General features: G+C 40.4%; 1 protein-coding gene across 1 annotated transcript in view; it reads left to right on the top strand.

Annotated features, from left to right (window-relative positions):
• The window catches only part of wit (wishful thinking), a 503,764-nt gene that overhangs the window by 129,552 nt on the left and 347,742 nt on the right, over positions 1 to 26,470 (top strand). The window contains exon 3 of the mRNA XM_068228016.1: positions 7,265 to 7,383. Within this exon, the coding sequence (XP_068084117.1) occupies positions 7,265 to 7,383 (119 nt within the window). The remainder of the gene's footprint in view (positions 1 to 7,264; positions 7,384 to 26,470) is intronic.

Genomic DNA, 26,470 nt, shown 5'->3' on the forward strand with positions numbered 1-26,470 from the left:
ATAGCTGGACATTTCGTATGGCAGTGTATTTTCCATTGTTCACCAGCACCTTGGATTTCGTAAACTGTGTCAAAGATGGGTCCCACGTCTGCTCACCAATGTTCACAAGGAACAACGTTTCCGAACGTCACTGGCATTTTTGCAACGGTATTCTGTGGAGGGCAACTAGTTTCTGCGACGAATCATCACAGGGGATGGAACGTGGGTCCACCGCTTCACCCCCGAAACAAAGAGAACATCGATTGAATTGATGCACACCACACCACCACCACGAAAGAAGGCCAAGGTCCAAACTTCAGCAGGAAATCGAAAGCGACTTTCAACCTATTAGGTCGTGTTACGTACATTCATTCAGCAGGAAAGTTAATGGTGACAATGTTCTTTGACATGGAGGGGATGGTGCACGTGGAATTTATGCCGAAAGCCACGATAGTCAACTCGGCTTCGTATTATCAAACGTTGAATCGGTTGCGTAAGGCAATTAAAGAAAATTGGCGGGGAAAATTGAGCGGCCGTGTAATTTTGTTGCACAATAACGCAACACATCACACGGCCAGCCAAACGTCCGAACTGCTCCAGCGATTCAAGTGGGAGATATGTCAACATTATCCATACAGTCCAGACTTGGTACCATGCGATTATCATGTGTTCGGTAAACTGAAAAAAGATCTCGCTGGACGACGATTCCGAAACGATGAGGAGGTAAAAGCAGCTGTTTCCAGGTGGTTACATAGCGCTGGGGGTGATTTCTACGCTTCCGGAATCGAAAAGTTGGTTTACCGTTCCGAGATATTTTTAACAGTCTCTTGGGAAGTATGTGGAAAAGTGAACTTACATTGTATGTTGGCATAGCCCTGTTGCCTATGTGTAGGTGTTTCATAAATGGCCATAACTTGGAAGTGTAACTTACACATTTTGATTCGCCCTCGTAATTGTCCGTAAATGTTCCTCCAGCTCTCTTCCTGGCGTCCACTCGCTCCGGCAAAATACTCAAATAGTAGCTTACTTGTTAGTCGCAGGACGCTGATCGTAGTCTAAGGCTAGGAATATAGCAGAGCTTCAGTACTACTATAGAGGTGAGCAGAACTCTGTGTTGAATAGACCAATTATAATTAATGTAATCCAACATGGGTGGATGTAGTGCAGCCGTGAAAGACTCGCGCTTGGTTCCCCCAGTCTCCCATCGGACCGTTTCGTCCCGCCTCTTTTTCCAGTGCAGGGGTAGCGTGCTGCCTCTTGCTCGGAGGCTCTGGGTTCGACTTCGGACCAGTCAGTCTTTTTAATTCTGGATTGAGGGGAAGGGATAGGGTTCACTCGTGAGACCCATTGAGGAGCTGTCTGATTTAAGAAGTCTCAGATCCATCACGAAAGTAAAGCAGTTCGGCTAAGGATGTCGGTACACTGACCACGTGGCACTGCAACATGCACAGGCCATCGGGTTGGGCAGCAGTCGGCTTGTTAAACCAAGACCCAAAATGACGTTCTGAGTCCGTACAGAATGCACACACACACACACACACACACACACACACACACACACACACACACACACACACACACACATGCAAAGAGAAAAAAGACCAAATTGGGACACTACAACTGTAGTATGTTTACGTAGTTTTTCGGTGTCTTTTAAGAATATGGCGATTGCATTATACACCTCTGGTGGCTGGGATAATAAAATGCACTGGATGTTGAGTGGTAGTTGGGAGTTCAATCAAAGTAAAGTTGTTATGAATTTTTCCCGCTGTACATTATAAAGATGACACGAGAAGATGATGTGGTAGATTTTAAGTTATACAGTCCGGTGATATGTCAAATTGAAACCTATTAAGCGCATAACGATCCAAACTAAACATGCTAATAAATAAGACTACGATAAAAAGGCACTATAAGAAATAAACAATTTTAACATTTAGAATTTCATGAAAAATATATCCAGAACTAATCGCATCAGCTAATTCTTATATTGTGTTCAGTTCAGCTCATTTAAGGATTATTATGATCCAATCTGTGAAAAAATAATTGGAAATTAACTATTTTTCAGAAAACTACGATCTTTGGAAGTGTATGCACAAATTTTGAAGATTTTAGGAACTATTTAAGAAACAGACTGTGTGTGCAATTTTTATGGTGTTAATATTTTCCCTAAATGCAAGTGTTTTCCTGTACACATTTCAAACAAATTTGTTGCTTAGCTTAGATTTTGATCCGAAACGTGAATACATACCTTAAGGTGCAGCCACGGTATTTGCCTGGTGAAAATGGGAAACCACAGAAAATTGCCTTCAGGGCTGCCAACAGTGGAATTCGAACCCACTATCTCCCGAATGCAAGCTGATAGTTACGTGACGCAAACGGCGCAGCCAGTTGCTCGGTATGATGACGTTGAAACATAGCAGCATGGTCTAACATTGTAATTAGTGATTTCGAGCTCCTTGTAGGTAGAAATCATCTACCGGCAGGGTAGGAGAGGTGATGGTAAATGCTAGATTGTGTACTAAAAATCTGGATTCAATTCTAAACCTCTGTGCACTCTTCATATAAAGTGACGCCATTGATGGTGATTCGTCTGTCATATGGGGGCGTTAGGCCTTAAGCAAGCTTTATGGTGCTATTCGAGAGTAGTAGTCTGTTTTGCTGACACCGGGTTTCACCCTCTCCCAACCTAATTTTCAACTTCTTACACTCAGATGCACAGGTCGCCTGTGGCCTTCAAATACCTGCACCTCACAGGGGTCTCTTCCCGCATCGCGGTCACTTGTTTCTCTCCCTGTCCGCCTTCTGCGTGACGTCATGTGGTATGAAACAGCGGTCGCCCGTCCTGCTGACACGTATTACCACTACAGTCTAAAATGGTCATAACTTCTGAACCATTCATGCAAATAATGGCCTGACAAGGTTATTGTAATCCTTGTAAAATAATGGAGGAGGTCAAACAATTTATTTTGATGAGGAACTCGAGGATAATATTGAAATATTTATTTAATTTTAAGGAGTTAAATTTTTTACCGCGGACTGTAGCATAAAATCGCTTCTAGAGGGCAGCCGGTTGGAAATAGGTATGTGCCATCGCGGACTTTTTTTGTAGAGGATTCTATGCTCTACATTTCGTACGCTTACACTTGGGGTCTATCGTTGATGGTTCACGCAGCGTAAGCCAAGAAAGCAAGTGACCGTCCGACCGACCGACATTTTTATCTCTTTCTACGTATTTACCGTATATCGGATCACGGATATACATAGTAATTTTATAGTGGTTCACTACGTGAACAGTGTTCGTGTTGTCAGTATCTGAAGTAGAACCACTGTACTGATTAAAATGCAGTCAACATATTATGGAAACGTGTGTGGCGCTATAAATTGTCAGCACGTAAAAGAACTCCCGTGGGACAAAATTACGGCACCTCGAGTCTCAGAAAACCGTAAATGTTAGTGAGACGTAACACAAATAACATTATTATTATTTCGCATATTATAAAGACAATAACGACAACAACCATCATAGCCAGTTAGTTTGCTACTGTGATGGCATAACAATACTTCCTCGTCAGCAATGCTTGGTTATTGAAACACTTTGTAATAAACTCTTGAATATCTCCATTATTACAGCTCGTACGGTAAAAAGGTGCCAGATATAAATGACTGAATGAAAATCATATTTTCTATAATTATTGTTATGTGCTAATAGCCGGGCTGAGTAACAACTCAAATGGTAGATCGCTGGCCTTCTTAGCCCAACTTGGCAGGTTCGATCCTGTCTCAGTCCGGTGGTGAAGGTGCTCAAAAACATAGCTAGTGGGACGTAAAATCCAATAACATTAACATTAGTATGTGCTAATAACTTATATTTCTGAATATATTTCGAAGCTCGTGAAATAATACAGTATCCGTGATCCGATATACAGTAAATACGAAGAAAGAGACAAAAATGTCGTGTTACTGGATCTCGGTTATTTCAAAAGGGGGCCTCACACATCCCAGTCATGAGTGGTTAAAAAATATAGCCCAGTTCGAAATTTCATTTGGTGTGTTTCACGGTAAGACTGTATCCAGATGCAAAAAAGTGAAAACTCTTACTTCTATTATTAAGTCAAAATTTCCAGTATTCCATGACAAAATAATTTGTCTCTACGTAAGGACCAGGACATTTATTAGGATATGGCATTTTAATGCAAAGAGTAAGGAGCTAGCACTGAGAAAATATGCCAGTAAGAAGGCTAAGCTTTGTGCTGGTTCATCAAGTAATTAAGTCTCCTGACACATACATTTTAATAATTGAATATAATTCCATAATGATGTCGATATGATGCATATTTTCCTATGCCATTTAATCTAAATATTTACTTCATCAGGAAATAAATTAATTATTTTGAGTTGCATGGCAATATTTTATTTCTTATCGTATTATATGTCATGTATTTGATAGTTGATGTTCTACCTGCTCAGCATGTGACGAAATTTAACGCATTTTCACGTTTTTAAATCTATTGGAAGTGCCGTTACTTATCGAATCAGACTAAACCAGACTATTATTTGATGAAAGATTGAGAAGATGTTTCACAGGCACGAGAATTCACAGGCTTGCGGTACTGCGACTGTGTTCCTTACTCGCTATCGTTCATACCGCGTGACGTCAGAGCGCTCCAGCCAATGGAAGCTTCAACCGCCGGAGTAGCCTACCTTATATTCTAGTTACCTTGCCTGCACCTGGCGATGCGGTACAGAGTCTGCGATAGAACTGAGAGGCTGTCTATAGTAGCGATTACTAGTAAGGGTAAGGAGTGGATATGCGGTTAAGCATATAAATCACCTGACGGTTATACCCTTCACTCATACAGATCTACTGCTATAAACAGCAGAGTAGCTTAGATTATCTAGAATCGAAAAGGTGAGATAGGTAGATCGAATATGATTGAGCGGAATTTCAGCAGTAGCTATGGAAAAAATATATAGAGCGTACAAGTGCTGTTGGTAGTCGGGTTTTTGAAGGGTAAAATAGTGTCTTCGCCTGGTATGATGTTAGCGAATAACAAAATATTATCTGGTTAAATGCAGAGTGTTAACGCGAAGCAGTTACAGTAAGTAAAACTGCAATAAGCCGCCTTAAATATGCGATACAGTTAGTTACGTTGTCTAGCTCTGGACTCGGGAGGCATGTCGGTTCGAATCAATTCAAAGTCACTCTCGAAATGGCTTTTTTATTAGTTTCCTACTTCAACTCCTAGAAAATGTTGGGGTGGTACCCTTCTCAACGCTACGGCCGCTTCCTTGTTATCCCTAGCTTTTACAATTATACCTACACCTGCAGACAGCTTACTCCATGGGGATATGCTGTGAAAAGCAGCTACAGAACTAACGAATCGAACATGTCTTCGGACATTCTGACTAGGGGTACGAACATGCCGGGTGGATTATTCCTCGCTGAGCCCTCATCACTCTTTTCTCTTCACACAAAAGCTGAGAGATGCAAAACAAACCCACATATTTCAAAAGTGGCGTTCATGCCGGTACTTCACTCATCCCTTAAGAATCAAATCGGTTTGATTTTGGAGCGATGTGCTTCTTGAGTGCTGTTCCGTGATTGGTTGACTCAAGGCCACGGCCGCCTGCTCATAATATTATCGGCCTATGTTCAATGAAGTTAAAATATCAATATAAAATTAGTATACTTCTTGTTTAATATTATCTTTGTACTCTACAAATGTAATATTTCAATAACGTACGGATTACTTTATTGAAATGGAGAATAATATTACGTTTCTACTGCTTACATTATTGTAATAACCCGTTTTTCTTCAACGGAAATAGGATTGACATGATGGTTGCTTGTACTTCCGTGTTTCATATTGCCTTCAGTTCCTTTTAGTAAATAAGAATAACGCCCACGGAATTCCCTGCCTGTCGTAAGAGGCGACTAAACGGGCCCCCAGGGGTTCTTAGCTTGGGAGCGTGGGTTGGCGATCACGGAATCCTCAGCTGAGTCCTGGCATTGCTTCCACTTCTTGTGCCAGGTTTCTCACTTTCATGTATCCTATCCGACCTCCACTGGTCAAGTCTTGTTCTTTTTCGACCCCGACGATATTAGAGCATTTGAGGTCCTTTCATTTTCACGGCCTTCATGGCCCTTTCTTTGGACGAGACCTTCATTTTTCGAAGTGTCGGATCCCTTCCATTTTCTCTCTCTCTCTCTCTCTCTCTCTCTCTCTGATTAGTGTTATATGGAGGTTGGTTGCCTAGTTGCCTTTCCTCTTAAAACATTAATCACCACCACCACCACCACCACCACCACCACCACCACCACCACGAACTTTTAGCAAATATTGAAATATCTGCATTCTTCTTCTTCTACCATGTTTTCTCACACATTTTGCGAACTGTGTCGCACATGTGGATTTGACCCTGTTTTATGGCCGGATATCCTTCTCGACGCCAACCCTTTGTGGAGGGATATAATCACTATAATCACTGTTGCGTGTTTCTGTGCTGATGTGGTGTGTTGTCTGAATATGAACAGGAGAGTGTTGTGACGAACACAAACAACCAGTCCCCGAGCCAGAAGAATTACGCGATTAAAATCCCCGGTCGGGAATCGAGCCCGGAACCCTCTGAACCGAAGGCTTCGACTCTGGCCCATTCTGCCTAAGAGTCGGACATTGAAGTGTCTGCATTGGCATTCTTAAATAGTAGTGGGATTTCCGTGTGTCTTTCTTCACTTCCTGGTGTAAATGGTGGGATTTACCGAATTCTCTTCTCTTATTAATTTGATGTGCGCTGTACCTTCTTTCAGAACTTGAAATAAAATACAATTTGCTTGCTACCGTAAGAAAGCTGTTACCGGATCTTTAAAGTAATCTCTCTCTCTCTCTCTCTCTCTCGTGTACTGAGCGCGCTCTACGCTTTCTGGTAGTCTGTTTTCGAAAACTCTCTAAATATTGAGAGTATGAGTTGTGCTCCTTGCATAGGGAAGTAGGGAGTCGGCACATTGACCATTCTTTGGCCTTGTACATGTAGGCTAACTAGCTGGACAGCTGTCATAGTGTAGCTAAGGTATTTAACATGCTAACCACACGTCACCCTAGCGTCTGCCTGCAGCAGCATTTTAACATGTCTAAAACACTGTACAGACTGTTGTGTCACAGGTTTCATTTTAGTTCGCTATTCAAATTATTATTATTATTATTATTATTATTATTATTATTATTATTATTATTATTATTATTATTATTATTATTATTATTATATGTTATTGCACCTGTTACAGGTTCTCAGGTGTCGGAGATGCGGGTGTGTGCTCGCAAGTACAGTAGTGTGGAACACTCGTCCATCCAGCGAGCCGCTTACGATGACTCTGCCGAGGATGATGGCAAGGGCGAGGTGCAGGTCAGTATACTTTGTAGCAGACTGGCTCTAGAGTTACTCTGCTTAGTGCGTAAATTACTTTAGGTACTCTGTTGGAACATTTGTTGATGTCGTTTCAGATTTTAGTATGTTCCCAGTTGAAAGTGAATCTGAACCCTTAGACTGCCAAATACGATCTAATCTTATCATTGGTTTCTCTAACATTGATCTATTGTTAAAAGTCACAGAATGTTGTGACTGTGTCTGGGCCGACTGGGAGGTTCAAGGTTCTTTTCTTGACTGTATGCGTTGTTTTGTAGACCATGGAATTCGACAAGTGAATATTATCTGAATCCTTACCGGTATACATGACAAATGTAAAGAAGCAATGACGTCCTCTGGTAGGCAATGTGGGGGAAAATAGTGCATACTCATTGAATTAAAGAAGTGTAAAAATTAAAAAGCATCTGGCAAATTTTGAAACCTTGTGCCTTTTAGATTTGCTACATTAAAAATTTTCAAGAGGCCAACACCTAGTAACTCCAGGCTCATTGGCCAAAATATAGAATCACTATCCAGACTAGAAGTAATAATGTACAGTGCGCCCCACAGAGATTATAAACTTCCCAAAGAATACAAAACTAAATACGCATTCAAATATTAATGTAAAAGTATACTGTACAATCCGCATCGAATATAATCAAATGATTGATTTAAATCATGTTAACCGTCTAGAATGGTATCTACTAGTAATTTAAAATAACTTCCCTGTGGCCTGAGCTGAGCGTCCGTCGCCTTTTCTTATATCATCCAGAAAAGGGTTGTAAAACTAGCACTGTGATTCGGCTCCTACGTCATGAGGTTGAATCTTAATCGAAATTTTAAGTGTAAAATCGTCAAGTTCACAAGCCCCATGAAAAAACTAGTAAAGTGCACATACAGGAACTTCAGCCGTCTAACTCTCTTCGTGTGGCGCACCTTTTTGTTATATTTCTTTGTACTAGGAGGAGTAAGGAGGGAGCTCTCGCGGTTCCGGTAATACTGCCAACTGAATGGAAATGAAATCTGAATTGAATCGATAATATTATCGATTGATACGAATTTTCTAAACCTTTATTATCTTAAGCCAACAACTGTATCATACACACATTATATAACATTATATGCCATTTCTCGATGCGAATCTTGTTCCCAGCATGAATTCTATATTTTGGCTTTGCTGTGTAAACAACAACAGTACTAGTACGTAAAGTGTACGCCAGATGTCGCACAGCGATGCATAAGCGATTCATAGTTTGTGTTTCAAAGATTGCCAATACTGTGAAACTGTCAAAACGGAGACTCGGATATTATTTAACAAATTACTAGGAATTCTGAAAGTTAATATGGAGACTTTTACCTTACGCTCCATTAATTGTCAATAGTTTGCAGATCTTGGCAAATACATGTGTGTTGTGTATATTGGATGGAGTATAAAAGGGAGAGAGATTGCCCACAGGAGAAGGTGATTGTCATGGCGAAGGTATGTAGTGCTCACAAGCATCAGCACTGAAATGGCTGGGTTTCATTGCTCCATCACATCCAGCATATTGAATATTCTCTTGATTTGAATCCGCCTGGCTATTAAGCAAGAACGAGCTTCCCTGGTAACAGTGATGTAGAAAAGAGGAAAAGGAACCCAGGGGGGGGAATATTTTCAGGATACACGTTATCAACACCGACATTCGAACCTCGGTCATCTTTCCAGTCCTGCAATGGAGTGGATTTCACGCTCGAGTATTACTAAAGGTAACGGATAGAATAGAGAAATAATAATACGATTTATCCTGCTCAAGATTGAGAAAAAGTTGTTATAGATTCAGTCCTGGAAACCCTCTGAATACCTTTCCCTACAGTCATAAACTGTATATACCTTAGAGAGTGACTGGATATAATTTTGATCGTTAGCCATGTTGACCACAACTCTGGACGTCAGTCCAAAGGAATTGATAACCTGTGAGTAGTACCATAATGTGTGGAATACGGCGAATCTACGCTACTTTTGATTAGTACCGTACCATGACAGATACCATAGTTCTACTTTCCTAGCGATAAGTACCATTATGAGGGGCCGATGACTAGGATTTTGGACCCCTTTAGACTAAACACATCATCAATTCAGTATTATGCTATAGACGCAGTCTCTTGGTCAGCAATACTATTATTTCACGCCAGTTTCTGTGAATGCATGACATTACGGGTCGGATCCACTGATTAAATTAGTATCCATCCATTCGTCCTCACGTTTTGAATTCTGGTCAGTGGAGGATTTTGGACTTTTAATTTGTCATTTCGTTTCGGCTCATTTCGTACCATTAGGGGCCGATGACCTCGATGTTAGGCCTCTTTAAACGACGAGCATCATCATCATCATCATCAGGATGTTGGCCGGCAGGGAAGGGGAGGTGGTAACTATAAAATTTCTAATCACTAGATTGCGTGCCAAGAGCCTGCATTAAATTCCAAACTTCTCCGCAGTGCTCATTTGGAGTGAGGGCATTTGACGCTGTTGATGGTGATTCGTCCTTCGGATGGAGACGTAACGCTTTGAACAAACCCCTTGGCGTTATTCGGCAGGAGTAGGCTACGTGCCGACACCGGGTTTCACCCTCTCGCTATCATCATCCCATGTCCAGATACGCAGGTCGCCTATGGGAGTCAGATAGGAAGACCTGCACTAGGTGAGCCAAACATGCCCTCGGATACTCTCGGCACTAAAACTCATACGATATAATTCTTGCAAAACATACACATTCAATAGTGTAAGAAGGCACGGCCAAAATGAGCCACATACGGTAAGAACCACAAATAATCGTTTTTGCACTTACGGTAGTTTTGTCCGGCCGCGCGGTGTAGGGGGCAACGCGTCCGCCTGTCACCCGGCGGCCCCGGGTTCGATTTCCGGCTGGGTCAGGGGTTTTTAATTGTAAATGATTAATATCCCTGGCCTGGGGACTGGGTGTTTGTGTCGTCCTTAACGTTCCTTTCCTCACATTCAACACTCTTAACTTCCTCCATTCCAATTACACGCAGGTTCTTATAACATGGTGCAAGTAGGAGCAAAAGATCTCTATAGGTCGACGCCCCGAACAAATAGTATTAAAAAAAAAAGAAAAAACGGAAGTTTACCTCTGACGTCCAGAACTATTCTCAGATGGGTTTCTATTAGTAATAAAGGCTAAATGTCTGTAATCATCAGTATTTGAATGGTATTTCGGAAATGGGCACTTTGCAATTCTTATAGAGCGTGAAACATGGCTTGCACGCATGCGTATGGTGATTTTTCTTGGAAATATTCAGAATCAAGCCTGAGTGAAATGGTGCCAATGAGTTATCTTTTTCGCTGTGATCACAAAAACCATCCAGGTAGTCTGCTTAAACATATGTCATTTATTTTATAGTTGGTTAAGATTTTAGACTGAACATTGTGTTAGGCATATTATTCTTGGTATTTCAGAAACAGGAAATCTGTGTAAAGAATTTTCCTTCTTCCTTTCAAAGTGTATGCGATCAGTTGCTTATGTACTGTTGACGAGCCAGTGCCTTCAAGGCCAGTTTACAAGGTATGGATTACAGGAGGTTTATGCTCTGCACAGCACATTCCCCGGCCATTGCCTTCGGCTTCTCAGTCTGGCCCTATTGAAATGCTGTTCTTAAATTTTGGTATGTGCCAAGATTCGAACCCAGAGTAACCTGTGCAGTAGTAATACAGTATGCTTGACCACGTGTGCCAGGAATCGAACCCAGAGTAACCTGTGCAGTAGTAATGCAATACGCTTGACCACGGTGACTTCAATTTTGTGTTTGTCTCCTAAGATTCAGTTTCCATGCTCCAAAATAAACCTAACAGATGAATCCTTTGTTGCGAACACATTGATTAGTTTAGTGCTAGAATTAAACTGATAATATTCTCGTAATAGAGTATGGATGACACTTTTCCTTTTGTTGAAATTTATTTTGCCTCATAAACTGCCTTATACAGAATGTTCGGAATAAGAAGGCTAGTTCGTGAATTATTAGAGTATTCTAAGTCATTTTATCTCGGGTAAAGTTTTGCCAAATGTTTGGATGCGTGAGAATTGGCTGTTAAAATGTGAGCATAGCAGTTGCTGCCTAGTACGAGGCACAAGTGCTCAGTGTTTGCTCCGCGAGGCGTCATCTGTCAGGCGCTAAGGGAACTGTTGCTCTCTTCGTGTGCGTTACATTGTTATTTATCGGTTCTGTTTTTTCAAAAAATTATCACATAAGGACTGAACTTCTCTCATTATAAATAATTTTTTCTTCACTTGCCTAGTACATCGAATCTATCAAACTACATTACTGAAGAGACTTCAGCAGTTACAGCAACAACTTTCGATAAACATTCAGTGCCTCCTCGTTTCAAGAGAGAGAAAAAAAGCGTTCTATGCTATAATAAAATATTTAACTGATGTTAACTTTCATATATGATACTAAGTGCTCTAAATTCCTAACTGCCGTGCGGTTAGGGGGCGAGCTGCTGTGAGCTTGCATCCGGGACATAGTGGGCTCCATTCCCACTGTCGGCAGCCATGAACATGGTTTTCCGTGGTTTCCCATTTTCACACCAGACTGTACCTTAATTAAAGCCACGGCCGCTTCCTTCCCACTCCTAGTCCTTCCCTATTTCATCGTCGCCATAAGACCTGTCTGTGTCGGTGTGACGTAAAGCCACTAGCGAAAACAATTCCTAACTACCCACCCAAATACAGTGTGTGAATAAAATTAACAGGGCCCATTATAAATTTCAGCTTTACAAGTAAATAAATTTACTTGTGGTCCGTTATTAATTCTTTCACTTATTCATTCAATCATTTGCTATTTGTAAAGGAGCCCACTTATATATGTACAATGATTTAACAAATCTTGTATAAACTAGTATGTAGTTGGCTTAAAGCCACTGAATAAATAAATTTTAAAAACGAGCATCTGACAACATCGCATCGCAAGCGTGGTTCTCTTGGTGTGGTCGGAGGACAGGAGTTTCTTCCTATTAGGCTCTTCATTTAGTTTTCTAAGGTGAACTGCGGTTCTGTGGTAGTTTGGGCCATAGGTCATCTCATTAGCTCGTTTACTCTAGGGCGCAGGCTCTACTGGCTACGCTCGTGACCGGTGGCTATCGAGGAAGTACGGAGCACCAGACAGGCTTCACGCATATAGTGGTGGTATACGAAGATACTGTTGGCCATACAAATCTGTTTGTGCATATTATTTATTTATTTATTTATTTATTTATTTATTTGTTTATTTATTTATTTATTTATTTATTTATTTATTTATTTATTCGCTATGCCCAACTAAGGAACGCGATTCAACTTGCCTAGCTGATGTTGCCTTTTTCTTCTCCCAAAATCTCTTCATCTTCTCGCTGTGGCTTTCCTTGCGATCTTCTGACCAGGTTTTGTTGCTGCTAGTTTAAAGCGGTGATTGTCGACTAATTTTCTGAACTTACAGTAGATCTTTCTAACACAGTCATCTGTGATGCCTATTTCCTGAAGATCTTTTCCAACTTCGAGCAGCCAATTGTTTTTTACTTTCATTGATAGGGCAAGGTTCAGAATTCTTTTGGCCAATGTCTGATTACTCAGTCTGAGAATATTTCCATAAAATTTCAAACGTCTCTTCCTAAATGTATTTGAGATTTTCTCCGAGTATTGGTACAGGTCATGAGATGTCCTTACCATCCAAATTTCACCTGTACAGACTGGTCCAAAAATTTTCCTTAAGATTTTTCTTTCTTCCTTTTCTACATCTTTAATCAGTGATCTTCCCCCAATGAACAGTGTTTCAGATGCATATAGTTCTTCAGGCTTGATTACAGTGTTATATTATTATTTTAGTATGGCCCGTGTGGAACCAACAGGACACATATTACAGAGCATAGGAGTATGACGGGTCGAGAAAATCATTCGTAGACTAAGAAAAATATATAGCATTAAATATTTCCGGAATAAATGTATTGTCATTATGTTTAAAAACTGAAGTATTAGGGCACTTATGTCAAGAAAATACAATTTATGTTTTTTGTTACATGTTCTTAAAGGAACATACATACATGTTAAAATAATTTTTGTATTGGTGACTATGAAAGCGAAGAAAGAAACTAAACAAACATATAAATTAAAATTCATCTTTGGTGTTCATCTGCTCCATAGGACCTTTGGGCTCTTTCAGATTGTGGTTAACATATGAATAGTTGGTACTATAGATTGCGTACTGGCAAGTCGGAATGCACAGTTAAGCTTTAGATCGGTGAGCCTACTTCTGTGCCTAGATTTACAAACCTCCATTAACGAGAACCGCTGTTTGCACAAATGCGTGGATTCGATCATACTTAAGGTACTTGCATTATGTTTGTGCTATCTAGGGAATCTCTTTTGTGGAATGTCAGTATAAAGCTCAATGTGTTTATACTGTACTTATTTCGTTATCGTACTGTCGCTCAAACAGCTTTAGATTCGGTACGCATGACTTGACGAACTTCCCGTCCGATCCTCACCCAGTTGCTCCCATCCCTCCCAAGCGCTGAGCAGACTGGCTCCGAAGGCATTTCGCTCTGGGTTGATGATGCCAGTTTGGGTAATTGTCTAGTTTGGTCGTAGGACTGGGAGAGGTATCAGATATTTGAAATAGGACATTAAGAGTCTCATTCACCTGGAGTTGACTCCTTGGCTGAATGGTCAGTGGGCCTCGGGTTCGATTCCAGGCGGGGCCGAGGAATTTACTCGCGTCTAGTTAATTCCTTTAACTCGCGGACTGTATGTTTGTGTTCGTCTTAATGTACATATATCACATCACACTACAAACCACCACAGAAGCACGTTGTAGTGAATACTGTATATCTCTCTTAGGGTGCCGTCAGGAAAATCATCTGGCAGTAAAACTAGGCTTAATCCACGGATAGTGCCGACCCCAAGTAATTAGGAAAAAGGCCAGTAATAAGAAGAATCGCATTCACCTGGGGCGAGTTCCGATGGGTAGGGAAGGGGAAGGAACCACCCTCCAAATAACTGCAATTCGAATCTTAAGATTTCCGAACGATACAACTTTTCAATACAGCCGTTTGTTGTTAGCTGCTTCTTAACGAATACTGATGTTCACTCTCATTTCTAACCTTTAGCCCAGTGATTTCCAAACGTTTCACTTGTGATTCATCAACACTACTCACCCTGAAGGGTGGTTGGATCCCCAACAGCTCCATCATCAACTTTCATAAATAATCTAGGCAGGTCTAGGCTATACTGAAGAGACGTATTAGGGAGATGAGGAGTGAGGTGGTTTTTCTTTGCTTTCCTCACCGAGCCAGGAGGAGCAATTACATATCAGTCTGTCAAGACTCTTGAAGTGCAGACTCCAACAGACCTCATGCCTGACACTTTTTAACAACGCACGAAATCACTCATTGTTCTGAAAAATTTATTGTTAGTAAAATAGTTATTTCTTAAACCGTTCACCCTTCAGGGTTGGTTTTCCCTCGGACTCGGCGATGGATTCCACCTCTACCGCCTCAAGGGCAGTGTCCTGGAGCGTGCGACTTCGGGTCGCTAGGGGGGGGGGGGGGGGTAGACGAGAAAGAGGGGAGGAAGCGGCCGTGGCCTTAAGTTAGGTACCATCCCGGCATTTGCCTGGAGAAGAAGCGGGGAAACTACGGAAAACCACTTCGAAGATGGCTTAGGTGGGAATCGAAAACCTCCTCTACTCAGTTGACCTCCCCAGACTGAGTAGACCCCGTTCCAGCCCTCTTACCACTTTTCAAATTTCGTGGAGAGCCTGGAATCGAACCGGACGTCGTGGGTTGGCAGCCAATCACACTAACCACTACACCACAGAGGCGGACTAGTAAAATTTGGTTACGAAATAAATTGTTATGGTTGAATACTAGATGCATTTGATTTCATGCTTGAAAGCACTTCAAGGCCATAACGCAAGGTTCTTATCAAGAAACATTCAGTCGCTAGCAAACTCAACGAAATGATCTACCACGGGTTAGTGTTCTGTCATCTTTGCTGTTTAATGTTTATACCTACATCTCCGTACACCAAGAAGTTTATCTATGCTGATGATCTCTGTCTGATAGCACAAAGTGAAAAGTTTGAAGAGTTAGAGCAGTTGCTCTCTGGTACACTGGAAGACCTTTCGAATTAATACAAGATAAATCAACTCAAACCTAATTCATCCAAGTCGCAGGTTTGTGCTTTTCACCCCAGAAACAGGGAAGCAGCAAGACCAAGCTCACCCTGTCTTTGGTCACCAACCTCCAAGGAGACGGCTCAAATCAAGAAAATGTTTTTTTTTTTTTTTGCTAGGGGCTTTACGTCGCACCGACACAGATAGGTCTTATGGCGACGATGGGAGAGGTAAGGCCTAGGAGTTGGAAGGAAGCGGCCGTGGCCTTAATTAAGGTACAGCCCCAGCATTTGCCTGGTGTGAAAATGGGAAACCACGGAAAACCATCTTCAGGGCTGCCGATAGTGGGATTCGAACCTACTATCTCCCGGATGCAAGCAGAAAATGTTTTATGCAGACAATACAACAATGCTCACTGCAAAATTTGAGGTAGCGACGATACAGCTATTACAATCCACTATACCACCAGATCGAATGAAGGCTAAAGAAAGCCTTCCAGCAGGTCAGGGCACGACATCAACTGGTAAATTTGGCGAACACTACCGGGTTCAGATCTCTGCGAATGTGGGGGGGAGACAGACATTGTTATACCTGCGTACCTGTGAACTGTGCCCATACTCTTGTATGTTAATGGTAGGCTATGATAGTGCTTTGAAAGTGGCCAATTTATGAGCGAAGATAATCTAATCTCAGATATTTATTAATTATTCATTTTATAACTGAACCGCCCCCACCCACAGGGGAATTGCTACTTCTGTTTACGCTCAAGTGCATACACTTGCACATCTCTCGAGCTCACCACGTAACATTCATCAAGGACTGACACGACTAACTGACCCAGATTCCCTTAAAGCACATTAGGGGAGGTAAATTGATGCTCCGTGTCTCAATTTGCCGGAAGAAAGTAGACCTATAGCCTACAAGTAATCGAGTAAGCGTAATTCTGGTCATCGCACTACATAACAAGTACTTACTTCCGTTTACCGAATCTCTGTGAGACAATGAGTTGTGTTTTTATTTGGAAATTAAAATTCTGTCTACTCTACATACTGTATTTATTATTTATTATTATTTATTTATTATTATTATTATACTCGTAAAGTTTAAAAGCATTCTCTTTTTTTTTGTTTTTTTTTGTTTTTTCATCATTGAAGAGGCATATGGTCGTGAAGTTCTCTCAGCCTACATGAGAAATGAATACCAGATTAAGTCTTGAGTTTCAACAAAATATTATCTTCAGCGATTCTTGCGTGATGTTGGAACATACATACATACATACATACATACATACATACATACATACATACATACATACATACATGAACCATTCTTTTCGCCATTCAGTTTCAAAAGTTCTTGTAAAACAATTGCAATTCACGCGAAAAAAAAAAAGGACGGGCAGGCTTGTTTTGTTTTATTTTTACAGACTATACCACTAACCGTGAAACACTTCTTGAACCTTCCTTGTGCTGAAAGTAAGAAACGTGTTCTATGAAATTGGATTTCTACAATTTAGTAGCCTAATTCTTTCTTAGGCTTGTGATTGTAAAATCAGCTGTGTGTTTTAGTGAAGACTTAAGAAAAAATGTTGGTAGTAAGTTAAGAACGAAGTTAAAATAACCGTCTAATCTTCCGACAAATTTTAAACTCATTTTGACGATAGTTCTATGTACCATGCATGCGGTGTTTTTACTATGGGCGAGCACGCGCTCGTTTGCTGCGTATGGGTCTAGTTCAGCAGCAGGAAGGTAGACCATACAATAGTAACACACACCATTTTAAGAACGTTACTTACTAAATAACGAAAGGTGGTGTTGAAACTGCCCGTCTTCATTCTCCACACATTTTTAGCACCTTGTTAGAAAATTATTCATCATTCGCCGCAGTTCACGTTGAGGAGTCCCGGCAATTTCCTTGCGAATATCTTTCAGTTCTTGTATGGTGTGCGGGTTCGTCTTGTACATGACATTTTTTAATTTACCCCAGATGTGATAATCGTGGGTGGATAAGTCGGGGGACTGAAGGGGTCACAAATCCCAACCAATAACTCTGTTCTGTAGAAATGGGCCGATGACCTAGATATTAGGCCCCTTTAAACAACAAGCATCAGTTCTGTGGGAAGAGTTTATGAATTTCGTCCATGGAATTATTCACCATGTGACCAATGGGCAGTGACCTGTTAAAAAAGCAAAAGCACGTCCCCTCTCGGTTCATTCTCTGACAAAGGGGATTAGTATAGTATAGAATAGAATAGAAGCAACCGTATTCTCAAAACAGGACTAAAAAATGTCCTATGGTTCTTACACCACTGATGCACACGATACACCGATTTTTGCGTCATGAAAGAGCACTTCATGTACGAACTCAGGTTTAACAGCATTCCAGCGCAGCGGTGGAACGAGGCCTTATCCGAGAAAGATATTAATGTGTGTCTATCTGTCCATTATATACATTTTTCAGACTCCACTCACAAAATCTGCGCTTACGTTCGGGATCAACTGGTTTAAGAACACGTGTAACAGTGTATACGGCTTTAAGCAGGCTTTTGCACTGACCCATATTCAGTTCCCAATTGCGCAGGACGACAAAGTGATTTTTAGGAGAATTTTCCAAATGATGACCTATGTCATGTAATTTTTTTTTCGGTGAGAACCGTACGCTACGTTTTTTGGTTTCTTAGACTGAATACTCCAAGTACTTTCTGAAATTATTATAACGATTACGGACTATTTTACGACTGGAACGTCTACACCCGGGTATGTTTCTTGAAACATTCTTTGAACTTCACGAGCTGACCGAGTTATCACATCTGAATCGCACATAAAGGTACGCTATGTGCCGTGGCAAGCGCATGAGCGATAATATCCTTTATGAGTAATTATAATTAAGAAAAGATAAAACACACACTTGGGAACAGCTGAAATATGACTGCGACATCGGCCACGTGTACAATATCAGGTAGCAGGGATGCTCGCGCTCACAAAGCAAAGGCCGGGTTCAGGAAACAAAATGAAATAAAATGAAATACGTGTGACGGCATACCGTGCCATCCACTTCCGACCCGCGGAGAATGAGCGGGGAGCTCGCCCATAGGAAAATCACCCCGCGCGCCGGAGAAAAGCATATCTGATCACTATGTATATACATACATACATACATACATACATACATACATACATACATACATACATACATACATACATACATACATACATACAATTTCCTTGTAGAATGTTACGACTTTCAGGATTAAATCTACAGGAATCTCTGAGCATCCATTATCGTCCTTTTGCAACTCTTATCATTAAATCTTTGAAAACTAGCTCCTGGTTTCATAGGTTTTCTCTGCTTCTTTTACCATCCGTGGCTGAGCTCTCGACATGCAAGCAAATAGACTATGGGAAGAACCGTATTGTTCTTCCGTATGAATATTGCAGGTAGTGATTTATAGTGATTTTCTAACTGTTAGATTCGATTCATTGTCGCTAGCCATACAGTTGAGGGATCCTACTTGCTGATAACGTCGTACAGTTAGGCTACCGTTCATCTCGCACGTTGGCACGATGTAATCATATATTTTTCGTGACTTTAGAGATCATACGTTACTGTCACTGCCGTGTTGTGAAAAAAATCACTACATTTGTGAGTATAAGTAAAGCATAATTTATTTTTCTGTAGGATTGAAAATCTATTTGCATAATACCAGTTAAGTAGAATTGTGGCATGTTCGAATAATGCATTTAATAATGCAGTTTGTGTGAAATGGCGAACGCAGCCTTTTATTAGTGCAGTCGTATTTCGTCCAATTCTTATGTATAGAATTGAATTAAGATCTAAGAAGCAAGAAAAATCTACAAGAACTCTTCTGAAAAGGAAAGCAACGTTACTCCCTCTATTCTATGATATTTAAGTTTCTGACATAATGAGAAACAGTTGAAATGGAAGGAAATTTAGTTATTAACCCAACCTAACCTTGTCTTGTCACGACTTTTGTTTGGTTTGTAGCAGGGACGTGACGAATGTAATGCGGGCCCGCCTGCCAAAATAAAAATTCGGGCCATCTCAAATACAAAACCTAAGAATAACTTAATATAAATGTAATTAGAGAAGTAAAAGGTATCATTCGTTATCGTAAGATTATTAAAAATAATGTTTAGTATGTTTTATTTGACTGCCTCCGCGGTTTAACGGCTAAACTGCCGAACTGCCAACCACAAACCACTTAGAAGGTTCGTACGTAACTGTAATATTGGTTTCATTTTACAGTCACTACAGAACTATACTATAGTTCGTGATCCACGAGCAACGACTGAATGTTGGGGTACAAGTTACTATATAATATGAATTGATATCTTTTTTCGTGACTCTTCTTGTACTTAGGCATAACTAAATCTTCAGTAGTCCCTAAATTATGGAAGTAGGTCTTAGTCATTCCCATACGTATTAGGCTTGCCGAAAACATCCCCTCTGTATATTATGGCAGTGAAGGCCGAATGCGCGGCGGCCGGCATAATGCCATCGAGATAATTGCGGCGCAGTTGCGACAATGTAGACAGGGCCAGCAGCGAGCAAAGCAGTAGCGAGTAAACTTGTGATTAATTGTAAATAGTAACAAATTTAGTGGACAATAAATCAAGTTGACACTCTGTGTACTAATTTTAGTTTTAAGGACCGCGATAATCTCCACAGTACAGTACGTTCGGTAAATTTCTGTGAAGCAGGTTGCTGGCTAATGTGTACACCCGGTGATCTGACTTCGCAAGAAGGTAATAATGAAAAAAAAAAACCTATAGTACTGTACTCTATAGGCCTACACTAAGAAAGCAAGTATCGCCGTGCTATTCCTTTTTTTTAATGGCTCATCACTGCTTCCAACTTCATTCATTCATTCATTCATTCATTCATATCCTAAAGGCAAGGCCTTGTCGCTGCAACCACATTTGTCTCTCCTCTGCTGAGCGTTTCAGGTCAACATATTTTTTTTCAAATTCAGCCTGTCCATGGCGGAATCCAGATACTTCTTTCTCGGCCTTCCTCTTCCCTTCTTACCCAGAACTTTTCCTTCCAGCAGAGTCGTGAGGAATGTGTTATGTCGAAGTGTGTGGCCAAGGAATTTGGTTTTTTCTCTTTTCTGTAGTGTTGATCAATTCCCTTGTTTCGTCTATTTCCTTAAGGGCCCTATTGTTTGACTTTTTCTCTGTACAACTAATTTTCAGCATCCTCCTCCATATCCACATTTCCATTGCTTCCAGGCGTTTTATATCCTGTTTTGCTAAGACCCATGTTTCGCAACCATACAACAAAACACTCCACATAACCATTTTGGCAAATTCTTTCCTAACTTTAATGTTAATGTTCCTGTTTGTCAGAAGGTGTTTCTTGTTACTGAAGGCTTGTTTAAATAGAGCAATCCTCCTCCTGATTTCTTTGGTGCACCTGTTGTCCTGAGTGATAATGCTTCCCAAGTAGCAAAATTGACTTACTTGTACATTTTCATCACCTGCCTTGATGATTATTGGAATTTCCTCAGTTGATTTCTTGACAACTAATACTTTTGTTTTCGAGGTGTTCACTTTCAATTTTGGTTCTTGTAGTGTTGATGTTAAAACTTGTAGACTTATTTCCCTCTCTGAATTGGCCTCCGGATCCCAAAATAGCGGGTTCAAACCCGGCAGAGGTAGTCGGATTTTTTAAGGGCGGAAAAAAATCCATTCGACACTCCATGTCGTACGATGTCGGCATGTAAAAGATCTCTGGTGATACATTTGGTATTTACCCGACGAAATTAATTAAATCTCAGCCATAGACGCCCAAGAGAGTTTCGGTTTACTCGGTCTGCCATCTAGTGGGCCTAGAGTAAAACGGAACGTCGAAATTGACGAGCAGACAGCCAGATGGCGTCAAATCGAAATGTCTGCACACGGTAGCTGAGGCCATATATTATTATTATTATTATTATTATTATTATTATTATTATTATTATTATTATTATTATTATTATTATTATTATTATTATTATTATTATTATTATTATAGGCAAACCTTATACAGTGGATTTGTTGTCCGTTAATTTTAATTCCTTTGGTTTTTTGCTTAAGTTTTGAAATGGCCTCCTCAATGAACATGTTGAACAAAAATGGAAATAGTGCACAACCTTGTCTCACTCCCCTTTAATGGATGCTGTCTTTACCATTGATTTCTGTTGTTGTGCTTTGATTTTTGTACAGGAGTAAAATGAGTCTTCTGTCCCTTCAGTCTAGTCCTGTATTCTTCATGTTCCTAAAGAGTTTTTTCCAGTTTACTTTGTCAAAGGCTTTCTCTATATCCTATTTATATATTGAAATCACCGGACATAACCATAACAAACTGACCTCAATGTAATAATGGAGGTTCCCTTACGCAAGTAAATTATGACTCAAGATATGCGTAATTAAGTCGGTTTTCAAACTCAACGAGTAATTCTCTCACACTCACTCAATTTAATGTCGTACATTTCTGCTTTAATGTTGATACACGCATTACTATAACCGTATTCTTCCGGTGTTTGCCTGGTGTAAATAATTCAGCTCCCTTCTTGAAATTTGCTATTACCTGTCTGTAATAATACACACAAGCAAGTATATTACATACATATATGCCGTCAAGTCAAAAGAATACACAAAGGCTAAGTCTGCAAACCAGGGGCGTCTTAGGGCGTGCAGTGCATGCGGGCCCGGCCCTTTAAGGGACCCCGCAGACTCCTCGCAAAAAACAAAAGAATCGAGCCTAATGTCACTGCATGGAAATGATCTGGGTGGTTTTGTAGGATCGGTCAATATATATCTATTTAATTTATACGTACAGACGGTAAGTGCTGTGCTATGCTGTGTCACATTCAACACAATAACCTGCTGCTAGATTTAAGCAGGTGGCAATTCCTGTACGTACAAATTTAATATATATATGCGGCGCAGTTGTGTGACAATGTAGACGGGGCCAGCGGTGAGCAAAGCAATAGCAAGTAAACTTGTGATTAACTGTAAATAGTAATTAACCTTTAAGTATTCGCGTGACAGAGTGTTACCTAAACACTCGCGTCGGGTCTTTTTGACCCACAGTTTCAAATGGAAGAGTATAGGTGTAATATGAGGGAAATCATTAATTCGTATCCATAATATGAAGCCATGCCTTGGCTGGCGAGACCTAGTGTTTACACTGCAATAAGTCTTCTGGTATGGGCTAGAGCAGTTTTGTTACTTTCATTGATCTGTCTCTGTCTTATCTTTGGCTTTGACAATATGCAAGTGACTGAGGTATGAACGATGCTAGTAATGCCATTCCTTACGCAGCCAGTCCCTGCTATGACAGGTGTGAAACTGTTGCTCATAGGGTCGGTTGGTGCATGCATTTCAGTGGGCTTGGCAGACTGATATGTAATAGCAACTTCTGGCTCGGTGAGGAAAGCAATGGGAAACTACCTCACTCCTCATTTCCCTAGTACGCCTCTTCAGGGATGCCTAGGCCATCTATGACAGCTCATGGCAGGACTGTTGAGGATCCAACCAGGGCTGATGATTAAACAAACATACAATATGAAGTCTTGGTCCTTGGCTGAATGATCGCCGTAATGACCTTCAGTTCATAGGACTCTGGGTTCGATTCTTGGCCGGGCCAGGGATGTTAACTTCGTATGGTTGATTCCTCTCGATCGGGGACTGGATGTTTGTATCAGTCTTAATACACACACTACGCACCACTCTACCGACTGCTACAGAACGTTATTATAATGTCGTATTGTCTTCGGAGAGGCCTGCGCAGGTATTTCGAGTTGACGCCCACTGCCACCTGCCACTTGTGAGAGTGAGGCAATAAATGCGATGAAATTAATGCTGAAGGGGGCACAAATGCCCAGTCGCGAGCTGGCGGAAATAACCACTGAAGGTCAAAATCTCCTACCCAGCCGAGAATCGAACACAGGAACTCTTGGACTAAGGATCAACACGCTAACCAGTTAAAACATAATACGGCATTTACATGAAATAAGAAATTCATTTAGCCGCTCATTGCTACAATACAAACAGAGGGGATGCTTTCAGCAAGCCTGATATCGATTGTAATGACTAAGTTCTCCTTCCATAATTTAGGGACTACTGAAGATTTAGTAGCGCGTAAGTACAAGAAGAGTCACGAACAAAAATATCACTTCATATTATTTAGTAACTTGTACCCCAACATTCAGCCGTTGCTCGTGGTTCACGAACTAGGTAGTATTCAGGAATATTACACTTGGAACTACCAGTGTAATACGAGGCACGTCTTTTTAAACGATTATTATTATTATTATTATTATTATTATTATTATTATTATTATTATTATTATTATTATTATTATTATTGCTGCTGTTGTTCCTAGTAATCCGTGGCTCACAGAGCGATAAGAAGCGTGTGGGTTGAATGGCTGGACAAGGAATTAAGTTATCTAGAGCAACTTTTAAGATAGCAAATTTCAAAATTTTATTTCTTTCCTTTTTGTGTGTGTTTAAAAATTGAGAAATAGAAAATCTGAATGAATAACAATAATATTAATGAGCTCTTCAGCTCTAACAATATAGGGGACTTACAAGTTCGAGCATCAAGTACAAAACTTGAGATAATCTTCAATTGTTGATTTACATAGAAGAAACATTATTGCTTTTGACAGGAACAATATTTTACAAGTGCATATTTTGCTCCGATAATTTACACAACATAGGAGTCTGCGCTCCAAATATACCATGGTTCCGTTTCGCAGAGGCATTAGTTTCTTACGGCGCACTCCAATTCCGCCTGTCAACCTATCTGTTGTCCTCACACTAAAGTAGTTATACACAGTTGCCCGATGTGGGTTTATCTATTACTCAACAGTTATATAATTCAGTGTTCCCAAAGGGAACTAACACCAGAAACAGTTACCGAATAAACAGGGGCATGATTGCCCATACTAAATGGCCTTAATGACAAAAGAAAATGGTTGCATGTAACCGGCCATAAACAAAATCCAAGGAGACGAAACAGCTGCGCTCCTTCTAGAAATTGTTAAATACCTAAGTAGGCTTATGGCCCAAAGATACAGAGGCTAATCCTATACTACACCGGGGTGACTAAATGAGAAACATTAATGCCAAATAAGGTTTACGAAATTTAGAAGTTTTGAAAACTTCAGTCACCCCATGCAAGGGTGAATGGGATACGGCAGAGGGACATCACTCTTTGTTCCCTTACATTATGTTTCCCAGTAGAGAATAGAATAGAGTCCTTAGACTTGCCAAAATTCTACATTTAAACCACCAGATTTAGAAATTTACATTAAATAAAAGAGGTTCCCCTCAAACTATCCTCAGGAGCTATCACATGTCTATGAAAATTCTGCCATTATCTTGAGTCGCCGGGCCTTCCTCGCCCAGATCGCGCCCCTGCCTCCCTTCGGACACGCCGCTCTCACAATCACTGGTGCAAATCAGACAATACCTACCCTAACGCGCCTTGCTTGTATAGTACTTTCAGCGGAAGCTTCCAGAACTCTTCACTGATAGGCTGGATTCCAATACACACCCCCGGTTTTAATTGGCTAGAGAAAATATTTCCAAGTAATTGATAGGTTTATTACAATTGACGATGAATCAGCTGAAGTGTCGACAACTTCTGAACACAAAAATAATCCTCAAAACCAGGTTTATAAACATCGAAAATAAACATTTCTTTATGAAATGATAGCCCGCTAGAGGGAGCAAATAAACCGATCGTACAGACATCTAACAGTTGAAGGCCAAAGTTTCTTGTAGTACACAACTTCAAGTTTACACAAATGGCCTTAGAAAAGGCGCGCAGTTTAACTACCCGGAGAAGGTGTACCCCTGGCATTATTATTATTATTATTATTATTATTATTATTATTATTATTATTATTATTATTATTATTATTATTATTATTATTAAAGTCGGTTATTGATTGTTCTTTCAAGTAGTATTGACTTAGAGGTCATCGCCCGTCCCTCAAGTTTGCTTTCACTACAGGACTAGGTTTGAGAATCCTCTTCTGCTTCTTGATCTGCGTTGTGGAACAGAAGTGGTGGGCATAAAGTGCATGCGACCTCGCCTGATATATTGAAACAGTGGCCTTGCTGGGACAGGAAGCACGATGCGTAGGACAGGGAAGTAAAAAGAGAATGGCCTTGTCTGATGATAAAGGTACCATACCAGGTTTTTCTTACAGTTCAATTCAAGAGAAAATATATTTCGCGTGTGGAACGCTGGAAAGTGGACCACCGAGCTCGTTATTATTGATCCCAGAGTAGAGTTTTGGTATTGATATTTCTTGCTGTTTATGGAATATGTTGGGTGTGTATTCTTTAATAAAAAGTAAGAATATTTAGGTGACATCTCAAAAGAAGTTTAAGCCAGCTCACGGTGATTCAGAACATAAGCAGCTACAAGGTCAACTACTTGCGTTCCTTCAGACATAACAGTAAATTTTAGTTCGTTTTCATAGCATGTAGACCTACTTCCTGGTGTAAAACAGTTAAACAGTACAATTATCGGACATAATAATTATTTAAAACTATTTATTAGTCTGCGTAGTCTCGTTGACCAGGTGAATATGCTTCTTTTAATCGTCGGTAATATGTATGGCACAGTGTGATCCAGTCTCTTTCATTATTATTCAGATCGCGTGATTTTATTTAACTATACATTAGTGTGGTTCAGAACCTACCATCGGGAGTTATTAAATATATATATTCTAGCTCTACTTTATGCAAATACTGAGGTTACATTTTTCAAGGGATAACGTTCGAGTTTTTGAATGAAAAAGAGAGTTAATTTACTCTTACAAAGGCTACAAGGGTTTATTTCTTATTCTTATCATATCGTTCCTTTATGAGTGGCAGAATGGTGTGTAAGTTGCCAGTACACTTCGTCTGGATACCTA

The sequence above is a fragment of the Anabrus simplex genome, chromosome 5 (genome assembly GCF_040414725.1).
Source record: "Anabrus simplex isolate iqAnaSimp1 chromosome 5, ASM4041472v1, whole genome shotgun sequence".
Lineage (NCBI taxonomy): Eukaryota > Metazoa > Arthropoda > Insecta > Orthoptera > Tettigoniidae > Anabrus > Anabrus simplex.